Source organism: Netta rufina (genome assembly GCF_964035555.1).
Source record: "Netta rufina genome assembly, chromosome: 12".
Taxonomy (NCBI): Eukaryota; Metazoa; Chordata; class Aves; order Anseriformes; family Anatidae; genus Netta; species Netta rufina.
The window spans coordinates 8,296,783-8,312,788 of record NC_140135.1 but is presented as its reverse complement, the minus strand read 5'-3'; the positions used below and the strand labels follow the sequence as shown (position 1 = coordinate 8,312,788).

Below are 16,006 nucleotides of genomic sequence, written 5' to 3'. Positions count from 1 at the left end.
TTATAAACAATGAAAGAGTGACAGAGTGACACCTTTCCTTCCAGAGAAAACCTACAGTCTTACACTTTGAGCACTTGGGGGAAGCTTCGCAAAGACCTCTCTCTTTCCTCAGCCCTCTTAACCTTACCATTGTAAAAATTTCATCTCCCTCACTCTCTGCTACCTCACTAGGATGCTTCACTGGACCTGCCTTAGCTACCTGTCCCCAAATGGGATGCCTTCCCATCTGGTGGTGCCCATCTCTCTAGACGGACCACAGAGAAAATCCAACAATTCACATGGACAAGACTGCCGTACAGTAAAATTCTTTAGACAGGATACCACCCTCAGAGGTGTGTCTGACTACTTCCTATTTAACTGCCCTAAAATACTGTAACAAAAATGCCTAGGTCATTTTGTACTGATGGCTTTTCCATGCAAATCATAGCACAGTTGCATACTGAAGAACAAGAGGAATGGTTACATGAGCATGTGGAAAGGAGAATGTCCAAATGGCATTCTTTCTATTAAGATGTAATCAACCTTGAGAAATTGAGAATATCATACCTAACCAGATGCAGGCAGAAAGAGGTTTTAAATGAGAGTAATTAGCTGGCACAGAGGATCATATACTCAGCTGGCACAAAGTGGTGAAGCTTTATTCACTTCAGTGCCAGCAGGGTACATGCAAGGAAATTTTTACTGAAGTCAAGGAATTATGATTCCCAGGTACAAGAATACTTTACAAACCTATCTCACGTTTCTGTAGGTTTGATGATTCAGTACTTTCAGCAAGGTTAAGAAAAAGGACTTAAGCTCCCTCTGGTACACTTCTGAGGCATTCCTGCAAAATCTGTCCAGATGAAGTGAAAAAAAGCTTTGAGGGCAATCAGGACCCAGTGTCACAAACTGCAGATTTCCAAGCAGCAGTCATAAATATATGCAATCATTCTTGCAATATCTCCCTTTCTAAAGTGAGATGTAATGAAGCCTTTTGTTCCTTATGTATCGACATTTGAAACACACTGTCTAATTATCTAATATCAGTGAATCTTTAGGCCATAGCATACAGTAAAAGCAGTACAACTAGAAAAGCCTGTAATAGCTACAAATAACATCTATGCTTTAGCAAGTATTAAACATGAGATTAGGGTTAATCTCAAGCAGGACAGTTATATAAATGCAGCTCATTTTTAAAATTCTGTCTCTTCCCGAGGCAGGAAAAAGGAGTTCTAACCCACAAGGTACAAGTGAAAAAACAAAAAGAGAGTTTAAATATTTATGAAAATCCGATATCATATATGCACACCACAAGGTGTATAAGACATGACAGTTTTTTTAAAAAATGGTTCATGTTAAATAAACTTGCTGCGTTTTTTAAGGCCTAAGGAAGTACTTCCCATAATGAAATGGGTCTTGAAAGCTGTCTCCTTGAGATAACATTCTTCAGTGCAGCTTCCAATTACATTCAGTACTTCTTGTTAGAACTCTTCCTACGCTGCCTTGGTTATTGCTCTTTGATTATTGATTATTTCTTAGAGTGTTTCTAACATTAATTCTGAGGGGATATAAAATTTAAATATATCAAGGATTATTAGATTTTCATATGAAAAATGGAGAATTGACTTGATAGATTTTAATTGTGCCCTGCAGCTCTGAGTAGGGGCTGAAAAGCAGAGATAGGTGCATTTAGTGGAGGGAAGGAAATACTACACAGTCAGGTTATAACCTCACACCTGATTCTTGGAACTGAAGTACTTCTGTTGCTGAATTTTATAGCAACAGTGCAAAAAATGCAAGTTCCCTTATAGCAATGTATGTTCCAGAGGTGGGTTTCTTGCTCTCAGTACTATTGAAAACCCTCTACAAATGATGGACTTGGTATTTCCTCAAGGGTGTTACTCTACTGATTTTAATGGACTTTTCCTAAAGCTACCCAACTAGAAGTGCAAGGAAAAAGGTGAACATTCTTCATTTTTCACTGTGGCATCCAGTTTCTGCCAAGCTAATAATTTGCTTTTGCACAATCTAAATGTCTTGGGCTTTTGCTGTTTGTTTGTATGTTTTAAGATCCGGAAGAACAGGAGTGTGACAAAAAAAAAATTAAAAGCAACTAATAATAAAAACAAAAATCTGCCTGTGTTATGTTCTTGGTTTTCCCCACACTTAACATGAAGCCCTCTGGGAAATGTGAAACAAACAGCTGTCCTGTGCAATACAATGAGAATCTCCTCCTACAAAACCACTGCAAACATGGAGAGAGTGAGAATCTGTTGGAAATACCCTGTACTGTGAATCTGAAGTGATAAAATTAAGGGGCCAATTGACAGCAGTTACAGACCTTTTCAAAAACCCACCTTGCTATAGTTGTGAATTTTTACATAAAAATGCTATGGGCTATAAACAAAGCAGAAAACAAGCACCTTTGTGTCTCTAATTCATGTAATTCTCTCTGTGAAAACTCTCTGGAAGCTACACCCCCAGGGAAGCTTGGCTGTAGAGTAAGGGTATGATGCAGTAAACGGTATGACAAGAATACAAACCCCGTGATCCAAACCTGAAGACCCTGTTGCAATCGTTGGCTGTTTTACCATAAACATACATAAACCTCTTTACTCTCCAGATATCTGTTTTGCTTCGAAGTTGCTTTATGTGCCATACAACCGCTTTCGCATAGATACAAACCTCATAAAGAAGTCAGGTTTCATGCAGCAGAACCTTACATTTAATAAAATGCAGTTTTTCATACATACCTACAGATGCTGGCATTTCTCCCCACTGTAAAACAGTTTCCTTTGTGAAATGCCCGTATATATCAATGTAGATGCCTTCATCTTCGTAGGCGAGTAACAGTTCCATTCCGCTGGTGTTTGGGAGGATGATAATGGCATGTGGGCGAATAGTTCCTTGGATCTAGAATTATATTTTGCTAAGATTTATATCAGAAAATGGACTGCAATTTTAGTGACTACATCAATCTAACTAGCTTGACAGAGCAATAAAAAGAACTAGCTCATGGAAAGTGAAAGAAATGCCTGTTTTGAGAAAAGCTGTACAGTTTGCAAGCTAGTCCCTGAAATGGGTTTTCTCCTCTCCTCCCCCCTTTAGATATTACAGTAGGTTTGCAAACAAGGCAATGTTCAGTATTTCACTTTATATTTACTAGTATTAACGGCTTTCAAGAAGCCATGGAGCCACTGAGACACTTATTTATGAAACACCTGCATTATATAAATAGAAGACAGGTGAAAAATTTGAATTCAGTTATTTCAGAAGATGGAGGAAGAACAAAAGCTTCCACGTTCCAAGAAACCAGTGCTCTCACTTTCCATGATATTTCCCTATCTCTTTTCAAACCCCCCAAAAATGTAAATTTATCAGTATTTACAGCAAGCGGAACATTGTACCTGGACCTTTCAAACACAAGCCACTCTATGTCCTTCCCTTCCCACATTCTTCCCTACAAATAGTTCCCCTTTTCAGTGCTGCTCAGCATATGTTTTCTGCATGCCACAAGGAACAGTGCATTTCTCTCACACACGTTATTTTAACAGCTGCTCGATGCGCGAGAATCTCTCCCAGAAGCCAACACATGTCCCAAGTGAAAAAAAAAAAGTCAAAGTATACAACTATGGAGGTGGGGTTTTATGAAAGCACTTTTGAACAAAAACAAGGAAAACCTTAAAATCATTAAGAAAGCATTTTTTGTTTTGTTTTAAAAAAGCACTACTCAAAACAGGTTAATTAAACAGTCAATTAAACCACTACAACAAATCTTTCTAGGAAGCACATGACTGGAGTTTCTGCATCATTTTCACAAGCCAGCACCACACAGACCTCTTTTCTTCAAGCACACACATTACACATGCCGGAAGGGCAGAAAGAACAGTAAAGAAGCACCGAAGCTGTACTTGCCCAACTGAATACACCCAGGCCAACCACTTGACTCCGTGCCTCCGCAACAACTATCCGTAACACTAGAACGGGTATCCAGAGCCGCAGAGCAATTTTAATGCGTTGCCTTGGTACTCGCATGAGCGATCGAAGCAGGTAAGAGATGGAGAAAGAGGTGGGGAACCAGGAAAAGAGGCTACCAGAAAGCAAGAGTATCTAAAGTCAGCCTGTTGAAGTCTGCTCTGTTGTCACTACAAAGCTCCTTGAGAAAATCATCCAGTCTATCAGATGCTCTTTGAAATAATAAAATACCGAAAAAGACAGAGCTTCCGCAGCAGCAGATTTATTTCAGGTCTAAAACTCTAAAGGGAAAATATATTTTTAGTATACGCTAACTTTTGGTTGAAGAGCACACCCAAATGGAGCCAGTCTTAAAGGTGCCCCACATCTTCAGGACAATCACCTGGGAAATTTCTCTCATCATGTGCATAATTATATCTGCAGCCTGTTGGAGAACTGCTGCTCAGAATGCTCCCCTTTTCCTCTGCCTTCCCCATCTCGGGCAATTATGCTGATGATCTTTGTGACAAATCATTATTCACCTCGCTTAGCAACCAACTTCCAGGGATGGCACGCAGGCATCACGCTTACATTTATCAACTGATGTGAATTTTCCATAGCTGCGTAGTTAACAAACCTACTAATTGCTGGATTAAATAAGCCATCACACAAATACTAAGACCCTTAAACAAACAAACAAAAATCCAGCTCAGGTTTGTAGCAGGTGATTCAGCAGCCTGTTCTGAAGACCTAGAGCACTGAGTTTGCAATTAAGAGAAGTTTATAAACCATCATCCTTAAACACCGTGGCCATCAGAAAACACAGCTGTGACAGAAGTTGAAGGCTGTCACCTGTCAGGGTAGCAGGCCACAGGGCATGGGTTTGAAAACTGGGCTGAGAGAGGGAGGAAAAAATAAATAAATAAATTGAAGGGTCTTGGACCAGGCTGCAACATGCAGATGTGGGATGAGATCCCTCCAACCCTCGAGTGTTCCTGAAGTCACAATGCCTTGGGATACATGGAAGTAGTGGCACCCATCAGCTAACGCTCTGCCTGTGTGGAGCTCTGCTGACTTCAGGGAAGGTTTTTCCAAGTGAGCACAGAAGTTTCCCTGCTTGGAACCCCCCATCAGGCCGGAGCCATGGGAATCCACTAGCTTTTTGCACTTAATCCCCTAAATTTCTGTGGCTTTTGGACCCACAACTTTGAAATGAACCATCTAGAACAACTAAGAAATAACAACAGAAAAAAAAAAAGGAAAGAAAAAGAGCACAGCCTTCATACTGGACAGCCCCATAGCAGTCTTTTACTTTTGCAGAGTAATTACTTTGCTTTTAACTCCACTTAAGCAGTTTTTAGCAGTCAACATCATCTCAGTGAACAGGTACACCATGCAACATGTACACATCAACCTGAAATCAACATCTTCATGACAACTTCTGCTTGAAAACCTAAAGAGAACATCCCAAATTCTTTTGAATGCAAGGACTGATTTCACGGGCAACTGAGCAGTAAGAAAATCAGCAAATTTATTTGGCCTGGAAGCTGGGTTTCTGCAGAGTCATGACTAAAAGGCAAATCACATTTTACACACTGAGTCCATGTAAATCATGTAAAATGAACGCAAGTTTGCTCCACAATAAAGAAATGAGGATTATTCATGGGTTCACCTGTATACCCATGTGAATGCATATTTGGACTCAGTTTATACGTGGCTCCTCTAGCTACAGGTACTCTTTGATGCAAAGATAACATGCCTCAAAGCCAATCAAGATTTAAACATATGCTGCACATCATTTTAAACCAGGCCAAATTTCAGCTCAATTCAGTGATCAAGACGGAAAAACACATTGGCTGACTGTGAAAGTCACCCAATTCAATGTTGTGTTTTTGTATGCCTTAAAAAAGTCTTAAATTTCCAGGATAAACCAATTAAAAATACTACTGTCCATACAATAGGCTTTCTGACATTAAACTGCTAAAACTGATACTCTAAATCTGGAGGGAAAAAAAAAAGCCTTTTAACAGAACTTCATTATTACAAAAGCATGCAAAAAGTCATTTTCTACTAGCTGGTATACTGTAATTATTCTCTTACCCTCTGTTTTGGGATACAGCACACAACTTAACCTGATTATCACCAATATACAGCCCAAATAACACAGGTGGTTATGGAACTTTTTGGAGTGTCTTACATGTGTTGGAAGGTAGAGGTCATACACAGATCCAGAGTCCACATCAATAGCGTGAAAGCCAACTAGAGAGCCATAGATCACTTTTAATCTTTGTCCATTTTCAACAGTCAGGTCAACTGACAGCGGTTTGTGATGAAGTGAGGTAAAGGACTGCAAAAAGAAAAATACACTATAGAACACAATAATGCTCTTGGTTTACAGACCAACATACACAATTTTCCTTAATAATTTTCAGAACTGGAAAGTTACCTATTTTTGCTCTACCAGCACGTTACATTTAAGGAACTAAGTATCCATCAACCTTTGGGCCACAAAGAGAGTTGGATAGTTCACTTCTGTTTTGAAAAAATCCACCTAGAAATGGACTAGGCAAAAATTAGGCTAAGTACCATTCATGTTAAATTTCCTCTTCCTCTGAGAGAAATCAGCATCAGCTTCGTGAATTTAAATGTACATCTTGGCACTGCACTGAAACAAGTTGTTCACATCTAACAGAATCATGACAGTGACAGTTTCATGCCTGCCACCTCCAATGTATGTCAAATGAGCTACATTTTCTTTAAAGGAATATTCATTTTATCTTTAACTAGAAATAAATGTTATAAAAAACAACAAAAAGCAAAAGCAAGGAGTAGATGAGAGACAGTGGTGTGTCTGAAGCAAAGTGAATTTTCACTTACCTTAAAAGCCATGAATTTGTGGTAAGGCTTCGGAGCCCAAGCATAAACCTCCACTGAGTTTTTCAAAGCAATTACTAGGAATTTGATTCTCTCATATTTTACTGTAATACAAGAAGAACAATTCCTTAGGTATCAGACAGACGCTTAAATCAAAGACCATCTCATTACATGAAATAATTTCAATGGATTATTTGTAGAGGAAGACGCTATCCACCAAGGAGACTAATGCATTCTGGACATCAGTGTTTAACATCACCACTGTCAAAACCCTGACTGCAAACATGTAGGCCCTTTATTCTCAGATAGCAACATTTATATATTGATTCTCATACATCTATTTCTCTTACTGTCAGAAAAAAAGGTCTTGACCCTACAGCTAACTCATTCTATTTTATTTTTCAAGTATGAGCCCACACCAATGTTGCTGGGTGTGACTAAGCTGCTTTTGGAGGAATGGTGGCTGTAGGATTCTGTTACACTCCGCGTGCTGAATTTTCATTTCACCATTCACATGTGGGGTTAAATCTCCATGTGCTAGTGTGGGCGAAGGACTCCCATGTTTCCGAGATGAGTAAGCATTTAGGAGAGATGAGCCATTTCTCCAAGTTGATTAAGCTCATGTTGGGCCCATTGAGAATAAACAAAGAAACATGCATTGAAAATTGAGGCTTCTTTCACTCTGCCAGAGGCAAGCATTTGGTTTGGAAACAGAACACTAGGGCGTCACATCTCAGTGCGTTCTCCCTTCATTTTATATTCAGTGTCTGCTTGGAAGGGATTTTTAGAAAATGCAGGTACTGTGCTAACTGAGCTAAGGTTTGTTGCTGCTTGCAACAGGAGCAGTTCACACTGACCCAAACATAGAGCAGAAGCATTAAGGGTAGATAAGGGCGGATACTGATCAGGGAAATGTTACAAAGGCTGAGAAACGGAAAGACAAAAACAAATAAAACCCACCAAAACACAAAATAACACATCCTTTTGCTAGCTGGAAAAATGACTGTAAGAACATGGGTCAAGATACAAGAAGATTCACCAACAGGTAAACAACAGCAGCTGCTTTGTCAAAGAAATAAGCTTGGTTTGTCATATGTGAACACAGAAGAGCACCAAATGTTTGCCTAATTTTAGAGTAACTTTTTTAAAAAAATAATAATAAAAAAAAGACATACCAAAACCAAAAATGAGCAACTGAAGTGGAATATGTGGTGCTTAGCTATAATCACAAAGAAAATGACACACATCTGTTGCACATTTCTTCTTGGATTTAACCCGTAACATTTAAAGCAATGAGATCTAAATGCAAAGAAATGTCAAGCAAAGCGTTTATGAGCGCCAGCCACCTCATCGTCTCCTGCACTTGTCTGTATCATTTCTCTATTTGACTTAGGAAAAAAAACCAACACCACCACTTTCATATACCATCTTTCAATAAAGCAAAACTTATGCTATACATTACACCCCCTCAGACAGTTAACTGACAGAAGCTATCACAATACTGATGTTCACCTTCACAAACGAAATACCTGAAAGCCAAAAAAATGCAAGATGGAATTTTAACTGCTATGGTAGATAACGCTGCCAGTGTGTAAATGTAAACAAAGGTATATTTAGGTCTTTTATGATCAAGTCACAGCAATGAGCTCTAGGACATCCAATCTCATCTGCCTACAAACATCCTACAAACATGATTTCCTAGCACTGTACCAGTCCAGTTTAGCAGTAGCTACTCAGGACCAGGAGGGAAGCTGGTAGCCTGGGGGTGGAAAACATCACTCTAATTGAAGTCTTAAGTAACTACAGAATTTCTAAACCCCTGACTGAGCAACAGAGCAGGGCTGGCACTCCCTTCTTCCAGCCTTCACAGGACACAGCCATAACATCATGTGCAATCTGGAATGACAAGGGCCAAAGCATCCATCATGTTAAGCAAGCAGGTTTCAAAGCAGTCAGAGTATTATGCCCGATACAATTTTGAGATACAGCTGAAGAAAAATGCTGGTGTCACAAGATGCAGAAGTACGATTAAGCAGCTCTCTAAGGGGGGGAAAAAAAAAAAAGAAAAAAAAGAAAAAAAAAAGACCTTACCAACTTTGTAGTGTACGCAGCCTTCCAGGTCACCCACAGACACCCAGCCTTGCCTCTTCTCCACCTCTGGATCATTGCGCAAAATCTTATTTCTCAGCCACGATAAGTAGTAGACCCTCAACTTATTCTTTTTCCCTGGGATTTGCAAAGGGGAAGAAAAAAAAAAAAAAAAGACATAACTCTAATTTACTGCAGTACAAAATCTCCCCCATGTAAAAAAAGCTGGAGTTCTGTGACCTTGAGTACAGCAGATCTTTGTGCTTGTCAAGGTGACAGAAGAATCCATCAGCAAAAAAGAAAAGCCTAGGGTGATTACGACTCACAGGGGGGAACTGGAGTACGAATAACCCTATGACATTTGGCACATGTGCTCTTGTGACTTAAGCTTCATGTCAGATTTTAATATCTGACTACAATTCGTTCCTCATGTCAAAGAAGAGGTCTCTATAGATGCATGTATCATCAGAGATAATCACATTGCCTAGTATTTGCTCTCTGATGTGAAGGAAGGAATACAGACATAACCTACCCTGGGTATTTTGAGTAAGTGACTTTTTTAGTTCTGGTTAACTGACAATCTTCATTACAGGTAACCATTTTCTTTTGGATGTCTTTCAGGGTGAGAATTACTTTATCATCTTTTAACTCAGTCAGTCTTTCTGTTGCTTTGGTTTGTAAATAAGAAAGATCAACTGCAGGTCAGTCTAAGGAGGACCATGTCAAAACCAGCTGAAACTGGCAATGTGGGACAAACAGCTCTCAGCATCACCTACTACAGTATGTCTGGAGTGTAGAAAAGTGGCAGCCATTCCTTGATGGACCTCTATTTCTTATGTACTACCTTGAGGCCACTCTCATCTGTGGATAATAAGGACCTCAGGACCTTGAAGGGCAGAGTCCAAGTTCTTTGTCAGAAGAGGTTGAAGGTGCTACTCCATTTAGCATTACCAATGCTTTCACATTACGTATCACTCTTACGTAACTGTTCATACATCTCATTGACCACAGAATGAGGTTATTTAATGGTATTCAAACAGAATTGCACTTAGATAGATGCTCACCCATTGCAGAAACATGTAAACAGACTGACAAACTCTAACTTGCTGGGAAACAGTCCATTTTAAGAATATGAAACACTTCATAACCTCTCACAAACCATTTTATGTATTAAACAGGTAATGAAATATCCCAGAGCCCCATCTGAATCTGAAATGAGAATCTAAGTGTTAAAAATTCAAGAGAGTTTTCCTATTAACAAGAATAACTATCCTGTGATTTTCTGTAAGAGGAAATTTCTCAACCTAGTTTATAACCTAGTTCTTCTCTAATTGCTTCCAACCCCAATGCAGGTCAGATACTTTTAGACACTGAACTAACCTGATATAGTAATTAGCACATTGAGTCCTTCCAGAACATCCATTTGCTGGAATCGTCTCCTTGTAATCAGTGAATAAACTCTTCCCTGCCCACTTCTGTCCAGTAGCCACAATCCATTCTCCGTTCCCACCAGTAAATTTACTCCTGTTGATACAGAGAAAAAAAAATACTGCATACATCACCCAATGATTCAGAAGCCAAGTGTTAATTGTTTTTTAGAATCAATTTTTATTTACTCCTCTTAATGGTACCTGATAATTTCTCCGTTGCTCTGTGGATGACCTCCCAGAAAAATGGAAGGAAAAAAACAACCCCAACATTACAATTTTTACCCAGCAGAACACTTGTATGCCCATGTAACCTGAAGCATGAGTAGTTCTACTGAAGTCAATATTGATCTAAAAAACGAAAATTAAAAGAATACTCTGCAAACTTGAACTTCTCAGGTGACTTGTGTGCTTGTAAGCACTGTGAAAGCCTCAGTTTAGCACCACTCCTCTGCCAACACAGGAGATCCAACTAAAGGATATAAGGATCTCTTTCAATTTTTAAAAAATATAATTCCTCTTTTCCCCAAATGCAACGCTCAAAATGCAGGAGGAAGACCAAAGTCATCGGAAGAAAAGCTACTGATATAAGGAAGCAGAATATTTGTTTGAAAACTGGTTTTTGGAAGAGTGCTTTCAAATGCTGAATTAAAGGAATGAGTCCATCTGAAATCCAATTGTTCCCCAGGAAGTGAAAGCTTCAATGAGTTGCTGACACCAGAGGATGCACCCTGTACAAAAATAGTGTTTGGCTGGCATGATGGCTACATTTCCTAATCAGCAGGTTCTAAAGAAATGACATAAAATTTCCAGCCATAACGAGCAAACTTCTCTACTGGCTATGCTCTGATGAGTACCTGGTACTCTTCAACCTCAATGCAAAGTTAATTTACAGACTTTGCTCCATAGCTCTGTTCCCAATTTAAAATCTTGGACTCCTGCAAACATACATAACACAAAATCCGCAAAACTATAAAAACTAGAAATCTACATTTCCGTCGGATAATGTTTCACCTACTTCATTCATTTTCCATTCCAGACTCAGAAAGTGACGACAAGTAAATGGCTGGGTGAGTCCCATAGAATGCAACTGTTCTTCACAGGTAGACAGATGGTTAGAAGAACTCAAGAGCTTAGCCACAGCGAGACTGGGACTACGTCAACAGTGGCTGAAAACTGGTCTGACTACACTGATCTTGTGTGTTTTTTTTTTAATGCCATTTGAAGCTGACCCTACAAAAATGGTGATCCAGCAAGGTTCTAAGTCCTGGCAGCGGAAATTATTGAAGTCAGGCTCTTGGACAGATTGATGCCTGACCTGCTTCAGTCTGTGGCGGCTAAAATTCTGAGAGGAAGGTTCTTGGGACCTCCGGTTTGGATAATTTCCATTGGGTCGGAGTTATGCATGATTAGCTATACTGATATGCAGCTAAGACAGACTGAGTATCATGAACCTTTTTTGCTTCTCATTACCAAAACATTTGCAACTTCTGGCTCTTACGGCAAGCGCAGTTTCAATTTGGTGCTCGATCAAAATGTTTTCTCATTCTGATGCACAAAATCCCTTGCAACTGTAACTCATCTGTTTGCCATCTTCCGTCAGGAAGGCAATACCATGCGAGTACACGTAGGTATGTTCTCAGGATTTTCTGACAGGAGAGGTGTGATACAACTGCGAAATCTAACTGCCACATACCGCCAACCTCTCCTGCTGCTGCCTTCCCTCTACACACACGCCCAAGCACTTCTGAGCTTACCCCACAAAGCAGCACAAAGGACCTCCGAGTTGAATTTCTTCTTGTATTTACGAATTTCTGGACTGTCGCTCTGTGGGCGGATATTCGTTGGGTTAACGTTGACAACAGAGCCTTTCCTTGCATTTTCTCTCCTGACAGGCTCAGGTTTTGCACTAGATGCTGAAAAAGATACACGGAATAAAAAATAAATAAAAATTCAAGTGTTTGGCTACATCTCACATTTGACCTGTTTGCGGCAGAATGAAAAAAAATGAAGAGAGGTGAGACTTTGAGAGCATCACATAGCCAGAGAAAACCACACATCTGGAGAACTCCTCACACATTCCTGAGCAAGCACTGTGGTGACACAGCAGCAGAGCTAGTCACATCTGGAGGAACCACAGAGGCCATGCAATGAAATTCACAGCAATGTAGAGTTTAAGTTTGTCAGTAACACCTCCAGAGTTTCAACTGCCAAGTGAGAAGCTTCTCCCTTCCCTCCATCCCCGCCCAGAGCAACAACAACAAAAAAAAAAACAAACAGGAATGAGATTTTATGAGGGGTAAAGCATACTCACAAGAACTACAGGGAGGTCCAACTGGACTGGTGGGAGGGGTGATTGGCAGAAGTCTGGGATCTATGAATGAAGTAAACGATGTTGTAGATGATGTACTGCTCTTTGAAGGTGTACTTTCAGTGGACGGGGTCTACAATGAAACACAAGAGCTGTTTCAGGATGATGACACTAGGGAGCAGACAGCACAGAGCAACGTGGGTGTCTCTGAGGTTCAGGTGAAACAGCATGTTGCATAATTAGGTGTAATGAACATGCTTAGAGCAGTAGATAGATGGTACAAATTGAGTGACAAGAGGAAGCCTGAGCTGGGAGTTGTGTCAGGATTCTTGACCAGGCACTGCACTGCAATGAAGTAACTGGTCCCCGGAAGAATCTCCTTATATGTTTCTCACTCCCTGCTGTTTCATCTGCAACAGGTCCATGCCTTGTGCACTGTCACCTGATGCTGGGATGGAAAGCAATCCAAAGACGATCATTAAAGGCAGATGAGCATGCTGTGTTGCTGATGTTACAGGAAAAGGAGCAGAGGGTACAAGCCCTTCTAGCTTTTGTGAAGCGGAGAGAGAAGGACAAAAACGTGGAACAGCAAAGAAGGGTAGGGAGCTTGAGCTTTCTTATTAGTCCTTCAAAATATATCTTCTAGATAAAAGAAGGGATGTGGTGAAAAATCTTTCCTTTGTAAGAAACAGGATAGATACATTCAAATGACACTCAAACTCAGGCTTCCATGGGCTGGAGGGAAGTGGTGGTACAATTCATACAGTCTATAAACTTATCTCATACCTTATTCACAGATTTGTTCTGAGGTTCCTGACTAGTCAGTGGCACTTTTGGTGTGTTCACAGAGGAATCTGAAATTTGGCTCTGCTGAAGAAGATCTGGCAGGAGATAGTTTTGGTTGTTTATGCTCCAGAGGCCTTCTTGAGCGCTAGAAATTTGTTTCCCTAAAATCTGATCCTGCACATGAGAAAACATGGTTAAAGTCCACATTTGATATACTTCCAATGCCCTATGCACCCCCTGTTAATTAGGACAATAAATAATGAGGATATGAGTAGGGGTGCTCTATGTGATGTATTGGATAAGGACAAACACTACAGAAAGATTAAAAAATAGGAAAATACAAAAGCACATGGCAAACATCTGAGATATCAACCTTGGCTTCCACCCCCAAAATGCTCCGGAAACACTGCTCATCTACTATATTCCAAGCTATAGCTAAAGAAGTAACTTCATCCTCAGAGACACTTGACAGAAAATCAAATGACTTGTCTTAACAGTACAGATTTAACCTCTCCCATGGTCAGAAGTAGGTACTTCTCAGCTCAGGAGCTGCATATATTTTAAAGCCCCTTACCATTCATTTCATTTCTACTTCCCACTTACTGAATTAGGAAACCTTATTCTAGAGAGATCACATTCAGTAGGATCCAGTGTCAGCACCTGCAGTACAATGAGGTTTGGTACCGTGGCCTTCCTTGTAGGATCCTACTAGCAATACTGTGAAAGCTGTGAGGCACCGTACAAGCTCTCTCCCCTGACAGCCTTAAATACTGACTCGCTGGGACACTGGAAGTTTCTGGAAAAACACAGCTAGAAGCTTTGAGAGGAAGAAAGATGGGATTCGTAAAGCAGGCAGTGTCCCAGATGGACAGGGCAATGCAGAGGAACCTACCCCAGCCATGAAAGGTCTGGTTACCCGAATACCATCAGCACGGGAACACAAAGCGACAGGAGCCAAGTGCTACTCAACAATATTCCTCCTGAATTATTCCAAAGCAAAAAGCACCATCAAACTCAAACAGCTTCTGGCTGGTTGAATTCAAGGCACGTCTATACACTGCACTGACTGATAAACAACCTACTGAAATCAGCTCAGCTTTTTTTGAATGCTGGTCAATATATCCAAAATATAGCGGATAACTCTGAATGAAAGACATTTGCCTTTTAAAAGCCAAGTAATTAGCCAGGAATAAAATTGATGCTGTAGGCATTTTACGTTTTTAATTCTGATATTTTAAAATTTTCTTTTGTGTTTAGAGTTAGATTCAGCTGAACTGAGCCAAACTCCCATTTGAGTCATTTGAGCAGCTTGGTACACCCTAACCACTTCAAAATGGGACAGGAAAGGGATGTTGGAAGAATTCATGGATTCTTATGGTGGCTGTGGGTGGTGACACAGAGGTGGGAGGAAGCGATAGGATTCTCTGTGAGAAGGGAAAACTCTGGAAGGCATCAGAGAGATTGGTGAAAAGAGGTGAGAATCACCTATCTGTCATCTTTCCTGGGTCATTTTCCTTAAACCCAACTGAAAACGTGATCTCCACTCTTCTCCTTCCTCTTCCACCTTCATTCTGAGTCTCAAAGACCCCATCACTTCTCCTTACCCTCAAGCAGCCTATGTCCAGCACCCAGATATCAAGGGAAGGAGAAAGTGCTGGGCTGTTTCTGCCATGAGGAGGAAATGAGCAGGCTCAAGCTGGAGTGCCAGGAAAGAGCTCTGGCACTGGGCAAGGGAGATGGAAAGGGCCTGGAGCTGGTATTGTGTTTTCCTTCACCTCTATGCAGGTGGAGATGGGGGGATCTGAAAGTAAAATTATTAAATGCAGTACAACCTCTTCTGTCAGGCTGTTGCTCTGAAATGGTAACCAGTCTTTCATTTCTGGTACAGAACAGTAAGCTTTAAAATAATGCATTGGACTCAGTGCAGGTTCGAGGAAGATGAACAGCATGAGCTGCTGAGATCATGGCTCAGTCTGGTGCCCCATGTATCAAAGCAAGGTCTTTTCTCCTTAAGAATGGTGGGAGACAGGCAAAGTGGGACTCCTTTGCCAGCCTGGATAGATTTCTCTCCGGTCTGAAGCTTACAAAACCCACCAGAGGCAAAGGAAACTCCTTTTTCTTCCTAACTCTGTCAGAGCTTACACAAGAAGCTCAGGGGAAAATGCCAGTTTCATGGCAATTTATTTTTCCCTATCTGTGAAACAAGAATACACTCAGTAATACGTGAGAAATGCTCTGAGGTTGAGAGCAAGTCTTATTACTGTAATTTTTTTGTTTTCAACCACAAAGAACTTTGTTCTGCTTTCTCTGTTTTCATCTTTTCTGCACTAATATTTATCACAGGGGAAAATCCACAGAACTTGAAGCCTCTGCTACAAACTATAGATAGGAAAGAACCACAACATGACACACAAGGGAACATGTGTTTTTGCTAAGCCCGTGGGGAGGGATGAAGTACTTTTCCCATCTTTCAGTAATATTTTAAAAAAATATACTTCTCTTTACATTGGAATAAAGAAGGTCAACATTTTTAAAAATAGAAACCTTGCACGCTGACTATAATCTACAGGATCACTTTTTGCAACCT

The 16,006-nt window shown here is 40.4% G+C and overlaps 1 protein-coding gene across 1 annotated transcript in view; it reads right to left on the bottom strand.

The window, feature by feature from the left end:
• NRK (Nik related kinase) overlaps positions 1-16,006 on the bottom strand; it is a 92,130-nt gene that overhangs the window by 11,117 nt on the left and 65,007 nt on the right. Inside the window, exons 22-29 of the mRNA XM_084293816.1 lie at positions 13,420-13,593; positions 12,637-12,766; positions 12,080-12,238; positions 10,276-10,419; positions 8,899-9,033; positions 6,811-6,911; positions 6,131-6,280; positions 2,733-2,892 (exon numbers count right to left, since the gene is read on the bottom strand). Coding sequence (XP_084149942.1) covers positions 2,733-2,892; positions 6,131-6,280; positions 6,811-6,911; positions 8,899-9,033; positions 10,276-10,419; positions 12,080-12,238; positions 12,637-12,766; positions 13,420-13,593 — 1,153 coding nt within the window. The remainder of the gene's footprint in view (positions 1-2,732; positions 2,893-6,130; positions 6,281-6,810; positions 6,912-8,898; positions 9,034-10,275; positions 10,420-12,079; positions 12,239-12,636; positions 12,767-13,419; positions 13,594-16,006) is intronic.